General features: G+C 36.7%; 1 protein-coding gene across 13 annotated transcripts in view; it reads right to left on the reverse strand.

Moving 5' to 3' along the window:
• The window catches only part of WDR41 (WD repeat domain 41), a 67,198-nt gene extending 57,927 nt beyond the window's left edge, over positions 1-9,271 (reverse strand). For 12 of the 13 annotated variants that reach the window (XR_004317854.1, XR_001366285.2, XR_004317850.1 and 9 more), the window contains exons 1-2: positions 8,918-9,271; positions 6,733-6,848 (exon numbers count right to left, since the gene is read on the reverse strand). Coding sequence is in view for 1 of the 13 variants with exons in the window: in XM_014560923.2 (XP_014416409.1) it covers positions 6,733-6,848; positions 8,918-8,968 (167 nt within the window). In the remaining 12 variants the exon portion in view is untranslated. The remainder of the gene's footprint in view (positions 1-6,732; positions 6,849-8,917) is intronic. The other variant, XM_014560923.2, reaches the window with a different exon arrangement.
• Positions 9,272-9,659: the final 388 nt, after the last annotated feature.

Genomic DNA, 9,659 nt, shown 5'->3' on the forward strand with positions numbered 1-9,659 from the left:
CCTCACTTTCTCCTTTTATCATGATTAATATACCAATATATTGTCACTACAAAAATAGAACATCAAAAAATGTAAAGCCCAGAATCACACTACATACAAAAATAAATTCCTTTTTTTAAATTTTCCTGTCTCATTCTTATACATAACCTTCAAGTTTTCTCAACTGGAAACCAAGACTAAAAATACCCATTGAGACTATATAATTAAATGACTAAGCAAAAGCTATACGTATGAAAAAAAGTTTTTAAAAAGCGAAGCATGATTTAATGAAGACCTACTGCAGAGCTTCTAGACTTGTTTCATCCTCTCCTTCCCTAACTGTGAGAATTAAATTTGCTGTGAGAGCTGATGATTCACTCACTCAAGAAGCATTTATCAAGCGCCCACCATACAATAAGCATTAACTTTATATGTCTACCTGCTTGATCCTAAGAGTAAACATCAATGAGATAGTGCTTACCCTTAAAGAACTCACAGTCTACATTATTATGTAATGCTACAGGGTCCAAATTACGAATCCATTGAGAATTCTCATTTATACTCATTTCAGTTTATAGAAATCATTCCCTTTAAACACCTTCCTTTGGAACATCTCAGAGAAAGTACTCACATTCTTGCCAAGTATGGGCTGAAATACAGCAAAGGTAGACAAAGATTTGGATAAAATAAAATATTTCCATAAGTAATTCCTCTCTCCATTACCTAAGTGCTTATTTAATAGTTCTTATTCATGAGAACTTATTTCAATTAAGTCAAAGGTGCTATACACTCAAATACAACCTTAAAGGACATAAAAAAGATAGCCCATACACCTGAACATAAACTTTCCTGTATTCAATATCTTCACAACCATAAAGCACTGGAAATATATAAATAGAATATATTATGGCAATACAGAAGTCCCAGTGTTAGCTAACTTCCGACCAAATCCACAAGTACTTTCTAATCATGATGCAACTAAAATGGTATATATTTTTTGAAATATAATAAAGTTAAAATGCTACTACAAAATCAGAGACCAAAAATAAAAAATAACAAAATTTTCATTTAAAATAGACTTTTACTTATAAGCTAGAACTACTAGAAGAAAATTAGAGAAGTCTATAGACAGAGACTTAAAAGAAAACTTGAAGGCAACTTCAAAGCATTTTCAGGAACCATAGACATTGAAGCCACTGATTCTTTCACTACATCTGCTTGAAGTTCAAAATTTTTCCCCTGATTAAGTAAAATGTATATAATAACACAATTCTAATATCTGAAAGTGTAAGGTTCCTTTTTTAGCTCACAACCTGAATAGACATGGGAAAATTCCATAGTTCCCATGGTCATTTGCAAAGGTAAAACATTTGGTAAATTTTCCCCTCCCCCAAATAACAAACAGGAAGCTAACCTATGTCAAGTTTGTAAGTATTAGAATACAAGAAAATCCCTGTGACTTCTATTAGGGAAACCTCCATTATTCTGAGCTCAGGTTTCCTGAAGAGACTTCTACTAGAGAAACATCTCTGGCTTCTCTCTAATACATTGATGTAATAAAAGTGTTTAAGAAAATGAATTGAGAATGCTCAGTTCAGACCCTCTGGGTTTTCTCTGAGGATATGTCTGTTCATCAAGAGGGAACATACTGGTTTGCTCTTATTTTTGAGGTAAGTGGGAAGCTTGCAGATGTCCAGCTGTACCAGTGACTTAATTCCTTAATGTCACCACATACCTAGTCAGTAATCAAATTTCCCTGATTGTCACATAAGGTTTTTAAGTGTATTAGAAGTAGCATCTAAATAAGGTTGATATACCTGCAAATGATTAATGTATCTCTAAAGTCTCTTTTATTCTACTGATTCCTTCTTCATATAATTTTTTCCCTGCAATTAAGTATTTGTCTTAACAGAGTTCTCACAGTCTGGATATTGCTAGTTACCTTCTTGTGTTGTCGTTTAATGTGCACCTTTGTCCCCTGTGTTCCTGGTAAATTGAGAGATCCAGAGACATAATCATATTTGAATTTGATTTTTTGGTAAGACCACTTCATAGGTAGTTTATATACCCCATCAGGAAATACAATTTCTGGCAATGTTTTTTTTGTGTGGGTGATGTTAAGAGCCATTAATAAACTAGTCCCTAAATTTGTTATTCTATTAGAGGTTGCAAAACTGTAACATTCCAATTTTATGATTCTTCCTAGCTTGAATTCTTCTATAAAGAACAATGTCCATTACTGATCCCAAGATAGTTTGTATAAAAAAGGCAGTACAGATCTTGACTTGCAGATACCCCTTCAAGAGAAAACTAGCTGCCTAGCTACAAGGAATGTGGTTATCTGCCACCACCTGTTGACTTAAGAGTCCGTTTTAGCTTTTAAGCTAAAGTCCTACTATCTCAGTTGGCCTCCAGCCACTGGGACATAAGCAACTTGCTGGAAGCCAGGACACGTTCTTGGATGACCCTGAGTCAATGTCCAAGGACTGCAGGCTACAGAGTCCTAGTTATTTCCTGAATACAGGACTCATCTAAAGGGCATTCCTCCCTCCAGAGCTCCAAGATGGGCTCACAGAGACTTTGTCAAATCTGCTTCACAGTCTGGGATGGCTGCCCTTGTCCAGTCATGCTTCTTCCCTTTCCCCTTCAGTGGTATTTCTAACAAATGTTTTGCATGCTTAACTCTACTGTCTGCTTCCTAGGGAACCCAGGTATTAGGAGACTAAATTATCTTGACTATTGACTTCTATTCTCTAAATGTAAGAGAGAGATATTCTTAGCTTTAGAATATTCTCTTAAAGATGTAACATATTGTTTGTTGTTAGTGAATTATCAAACTGTACTGAGTTTGTTTAGATTCTCGTGAATGTACAGCTTCACCAGTCATCCTAGTGGACATTTTGTTCTCCAGTCTGGCATTTCATGGGTCACCTGATTCTTTTCCAGTCATGATCACCATCCTACATAACCTTGTCTGCTTCCTGGAGGAGCAAGGAATGGTCAAATGAGCAACAAAGAAAACTATTCTTAAAATGTGTTATGAACTCAGTTTAGTTTAATGTGTCAAATGCTAGAGTATTACATGCAATTTTAGCACAGTCCATTTTTTGGAAGACTCTTGCTGAGGCTTAGCCTTCTTTAGTGATCTCCCAATCAATATGACCCTCACTTCATGTTCAAAAAAATTCTAAAGAAGAAAAGAAAAGGCAGCTGTCTGTTAGGTTATACAGGATTTATCTGGTATCTTCAAAAACCAATCTGAGAAAATTTTCCACTCACTGATTTTAGCTGAGCCACCGAGAAAACAAGAAAATCCTTCTGCAAAATTCTCAATAAAATGATATTATCTAAGTACTTGAAGCGTGAAACCTGGATTACAACAGCTGACCAAAAAAACCAGAATGTGATGTCTATAAAAACTAAAAAAAAAAAAAAAAAAAGTGTAATGATATATTTATGTGAAAACTAGAAAGGTATTTCTATAATTTGACAATGCATAAGTAACATACATATGCAGTGGTAAAAATATGTCTGCACTATCAAAACTATTAAATCAAGAATGAAAACCCTGAGCTCTTCTACTTATAACAGCTACACTGTTTGTATATTTTTTGTCTTTCTTACCAACAATGATTCAGTTATTTTTTAATACACTACAGAATTAAATTTTTAAAAACAAAACAGATCAAATTCTTCAGCTCTGCAACCGAATAAAAAGAACTTCATACCTAATTATATGTACATTTTGACACATAATGACTTGAGTACAAAGATTAAATGTGATTCATGTAATAATTTATTTACTTTATTTTTTAAAAGCCAAAAAATAGGCTATTAATTAATCTACTCTAGACATTTAGTTTCACTGTGGTAGATAGCAGACATGGCCACCAATTTCCCTCTCTATTTCCAACACCATATGCAACAGAATTTAGTTGCTTCTCCCATCAAGAGGTAGAGTTTATTTGTCAATCTGTTGAATTCATGCCAGCTCTTGACTTGCTTTGGCCAACGAAAAGAGTAGCAGACATGATGAAAAAAGACTGAAAGAGCTTCACACTGGAGCTTGCCCTTTTGCTGGTATTTGAACTCCATCACTGTGCGAACAAGCACTTGAGTAATTCACATGGAGAGAGACCCCAGTCATCCCAGCTGAGACCACTATAAACCTGCCAACCCCAGCCAATCTACCTGTTGACCACAGATGCACAAGTGACCCTAACCAAGATCAGCTGATCCTGCCACAGACAAAAGAACTCATCCAGCAGAGCCTAGCCCAAACTGCCATCCCACAAAATAGTGAAATAAATAAACAGTGGTTGTTCTAAACTGCTAAATCTGGGCTGATATTTGACAGAGCAATAGATAACTGATAAACTCATCTATAGCTTTCTGCTGTTTATACAACATTTACTATATCATTGAACAACTGAAGTAGACACAAGCACCACTGTGGGGAAATGAAATCAAACATCAGTGTCTATACAATGATCATTATTCTACAGATGGCCTTTTCTGAAGATTCTTTTTCTATGTATTTTATAGCCAAGAAGACGTTTTGAAGGACAGAAAGCAATCAACACGGAATCTTAATAGTTAATCTAGATACAAATTTAAAGACCACACCCTGAAAGTAAACTGTTTAACTTTCTTAGACAAAGTGATTTTGAGAATTCTTAAAGTCCAAATATTGATAGTTATGGTCTAAAAAATTATTTGGTTTTTTTTTTTTTACTTACCTAGCAAGTTACTATGTTTAAATATAGTACGAGAAAACTTTAGTTGTCCAAACGTCCTATCTTTCCAAATATGTTTAGTTTCAAAGATGAATGACTAAATAAATAAATAAATGTCTCTTAGGGCATAGCAACAATGAATATTACCAAAAAGGCTGAAGATTATTATACTATGGTTAACATGCTATGATTTGGTTGGCTCACATCACATATTGAAAATAATGTTGACATGCTAGTAATATATATATAAGGCAAATCCTCTTTAGCAAAAATTGAGGAGCATGTTTTCATATAATAATTTGGCTGGACTTGTCCCTGGTTTCTAGAAGACAGCTGGGCCCCTCAGACCTCACCTGAGTTTATGCTAACAAGGTGACACATGGTGAATCCCTAGACAATTTAAGGATGAGGGCTGCCTATGTGGGAAATATGAACCACGTAATTAGAGGGTTAGGGCTTTGAGCCATGGGATATCACTCTGACCTCCTAACCTCAGCAGGTAGGGAGGGGGTGGAAGGGAGAGAAGGCCTAGAAATTGAGTTCAATCATGTGGCAAATAATTCAAACAATCATTCCTATGTAATGAAACCCTCCAAAAAACTCTGGACACCGAGAACTCAAGTGAGCTTCCTCATTGGTCATACAAATTAATGTTCTGGAAGGGTGACACGTTCTGAGGACACAGAAGCCTTGCATTTGGAACCTTTCTAGAACTTATCCTATGCATCTCTTTATTTGGCTTATCCTGACCATACCCTTTATAATAAAACTATAATCATAAGTATAGTACTTTCCTGAGTTCTATCAATCATTCTAGAGAATTATCAAACCTGAGGAAGTAGTGGAAATTCGTAGCTAATTGGTCAGAAGTGTGGGTGGCCTGGGAACCCTGGAGATTGCAGCTGGTGATTGAGGTGAGGGGAGTGTTGTGCCCTTAACTTTAAAAATTCGAGCTAACTCCAAGTAGTGCCAGAATTGCACTGCACGTGGGAAAGGCAACTAAATACCAAAGACATAAGAAGAGAGAAAACAAGGTTGAACGACATGAGCAGTGATAGCCAGAATTAGGAATAATCACAGTAGCAGTCACCCATGGAGTCAAAAATGGAAGGAAAAAAAAAAAGACGGTCTCAAAGGCAAAATAGAAAACTAAGAGATTATAGTGGAATAATTGATAGGGACAGGAGAAGTTGGGTTAGGGAATTAGGATGGCATGCAACATGTATACCTAACAGCCAAGGGAGTCATTCATTTAACAACTATTAATCACCTGCTACATGTAAAGCACTGTGCAAGGTACTAAGGATACTGTGGTCAATTTAAAAAATGGCCTCCACTCTCATCTAGAGATGAAGATAAATATTTAACAATCACATAATTAATTGCATTAAATGTTACTGTGATACAGACTACAAAGGATAAACATGTAACTGAATAAAGGCTTAATAAAACAGATATACAGATCAATAATAAGCTAAATCTACAGTAGTAAGACCTACACACCTTCCTCACTATTTGCAACTATGTTCAACACATTATACATGTTAGCAAGGAAGTAAAGGATTATGTATATTTTAAAGGAATTTCATGAAGAACAAAAAATTCAAAATCCTTACCTTACCTTCCACTAAAAATAGAACATCCCTGGGAGGTACCTGATATTTAAATATTTCCCATATTTGTCTCTTATATTTAGATTTACCTTAACATATGGTTATAACTGTCATCAAAATTTTAAAGTTATACACTTCCCTAAACTAACAAAAATATTTCTGAGTCAAAAAGACAAAAAAAAAACCTCAAACAAAAATAATTATCAACTCACCAGATATGATACATATTTCAGACATATTTAAGACACATATTTCATCAAGATGCAGAGATTAATTTCTACTAAAATTATTAAAGATCAGTTTGGGAATTTTTTAGAAAAGATAGATTAAATTTGAGGTTGTTTTTAATATAAAATTCCCTAAAAACTCCTTCCAAACAGTAGTCAATTGGACTAGTTTCTTACCTGTAGTCATCTAACTGTACCAGAAATCGTACAATGTCATGATGAGCTTTCAGTACCAGCAGTTCAGTGTAAGGGTTCTGGGTTTGTTCTTCACCTATTGTCTGTAAAGGAGATTTCTTATATTGGGGGAAAAAAAGAGAGAGAAAAAGAAATAAAATGACTTATGATAAAAGACCATATTAGAATAAAACTACATGGTACACACCTAAGAATACAGGATTATAAAAACTATAAGACATTATGTTCTAATACTACATAGTATTTCCTCTAATATCAACTAACTGCCAACAGAAAACATTTCTCTTACCATGAATCCACATCATAAATTTTAATATTTTCAAGTCAAAATAAATTTTTAAATGGGTGAATTTTGTATTATGGAAATTATACCTCAAAAAACCTAACCTAAAAAATTAATGGGCCAATCCAATATTTTAGAATGAGTGTTTCTCAGTTAAAACTTGGCAGAAAAAAACTGCAGGTCAAAGGAGTAAAATATAATGTAGACTAAAACAGTGTCTACCTCATTATAGGCCCTCAACACATGTTTGCAGAATGAATAAAGGAAGAAATGAAATAATTTAGAGTCAATGAATTCAATAAATTCAGCTTTGGACAATAATATTGATAAAAATAACTGCTAACACAGAGTATATGGTGGCATCCCATATGCAAAGCACATATGGTGTATAACTCACCCATTAATTCTCTAAGGTAGGTCTTAACCCCATTTCTCAAACGCAGTACTATTTCATAATAAAATGTGTTCTTAACCTTCTAAACTGCAGTTTCTCAAACGTGATACTACTGACATTTTGGACCTGGTAATTCTTTTGTTGAGGGCTGTCCTGTGCACCATAGGCTGCTCAGCATCATCCCTGGCTTCTACACACTAGATGCCAATAGAAATCCAACCCTGCCCCCAATCATGACAATCAAAAATGTCTCTGGACATTGCCAAATCATCCCAGCAGAGAAACACTGCTTAAACTAGAAGCCTGGATACAAAGTTCTTGAATAATTAGGGAAAAATCATTGGTTCTGATAATGTACAGATTCACAGCAGTTATAAAAGTGAAGTACTTTTATATGAAGAAATGTACAAAATGCATAATTTTTAAATTCACTTTCAAAGCAGTAATTTTGTATTTATCCTAACTCCCTTCTAGCAGTGATCCTGATGAGAAAAGCAAAAGAAATCTGAAAACTGTGTATTACTTCCCCCAAATGAAAGCTTGCCAAGTACAGCAGAATTAGTTAATTCTATAATTAATCAAATAATCAGGTTAATAAAGAATTGTCATGTATATATCAGTCAATTTTCCACAGTTCTTCCATAATCTTTAGGATTTAAGCCTATCTGAAATAAGCCTAATCTTAAATAAGAAATATTTCTTTAAAAACAGACAATATGTCTTAGCAGCAAAGATATGAGGAAGTTAAAACTGAGAAGTAAAGCTGCTTACAACAAACCAAGTTTTTTTTTTTAAACATTCAAAACAAATATTTTCTATGAAAAATAAAACGGAATTCAACACAAATTTTACTCTTGGGCGGCATTTGAAGTTAAGTTCCAGACATCAATATCCTTCAGGTTCCAAGATTATTTTATTTGCAACATTTCAAATGTAAATCTCATCACAGTCTATTAAATTATTCAGGCCCATGAAGAAAGTGTGGCTATGGAACCCAAAATAGCAGTTAATTAGAATATTTTTCCAATTTGAAGCAAATAAATTTTTTAAAATACTTATATCTTTTTTGTTCTAGTACAAGTAATGAAATTAATCTCATGTTCCCTGAACAAGTATCAGTTGATGTTGGGAAGTGGCAAGAAAACAAATAAACCAAAAGTGTAAAGCTGCAGTCACCACTTATTAGTCTCCACTAAGTCAGATAGTTGTTAAGTTGAAACGAGACGGGTTTAAGCAGGGAGAAGACTACTTGAGAGTCCTTGTGCCTGCGGCTGAACCACACCAGTTTCAGTTTCCTCTCCTCTCGGAACAGGGATTTAACTCTCAGGGAAAGAGCCCCCACCCCCCACGCCGACCCGCCCTCCTATCCCGCAGGCCCCGCCTCCGCTCGGCTCTCCGGGTCTGGACCCGGGAGCCGGGCTGAGACAGAAGGCTCGGATTAGGCAAGCTCGATCTCTGCGGCGGCAGGAGGGGTCCACCCAGAGGGTTACCTCGGCCAGTCCCTGAGGTTCTCGTCCTCCGCCGATCAGCCATCGCAACATCTGGCCAACGAAGGCGTCTCGTCGGGCCCAGGCCGCAGTCAGGCCGAACTCTGTGCCGGGCTCAGCCTCCTCCTACCTCTCGGGTAGCAGCGAGCGGAGACGCTAATATTTGCCCCCTCAGATTTGTCCACGCAAGGAAGAAGTGCTAAGCAGAGCCCACTGAAAAGGGCCGATTTTTGTCCCCAAAGTGCTGCCGTACCCAGCGACAGAGGTTTGGTTAAGGGTAGCCGCCAAGGGAGGCGCAGCGGAAAGCTACAGAGTCCGTGGAGGTTCAGAGGCCCGCGCGGCACCGAGTGAGCACGCGCGGCGCGCCGTCTGGTTTGCAGAGCTTGGGTAGTTCGAGCGGCCTCTGGTGGACGCGTGTAGCGCAACACCGAGAGCCTGGAGGGCAAACGCCGGCCAAGAGCAGTCCCCCTCCCTGTCAGATGGCTTTTGCATCCATCACTTGCCTTGGAGACCAAAAAATGTACCCACTCCCCCTGGTTTCCTTAAGAGCTGGCTGGAGAAGGTGTACTTCAGTAGACGTTGCATCCGGACTAATCCAGTGGCACGTGTGTACACGAGAATAAATCTGGCCAGTATTTATTGGGTGCTGTAGTAGAGGTACTGTGCTAAGGCTTCACATAAATCTTCACAGTAACCCTATAGTCCCTATTTTATAAAGAAACTGAAACTCTGAAAGATGAGGTAG

This window comes from Camelus ferus, chromosome 3, assembly GCF_009834535.1.
Source record: "Camelus ferus isolate YT-003-E chromosome 3, BCGSAC_Cfer_1.0, whole genome shotgun sequence".
Classification (NCBI taxonomy): domain Eukaryota; kingdom Metazoa; phylum Chordata; class Mammalia; order Artiodactyla; family Camelidae; genus Camelus; species Camelus ferus.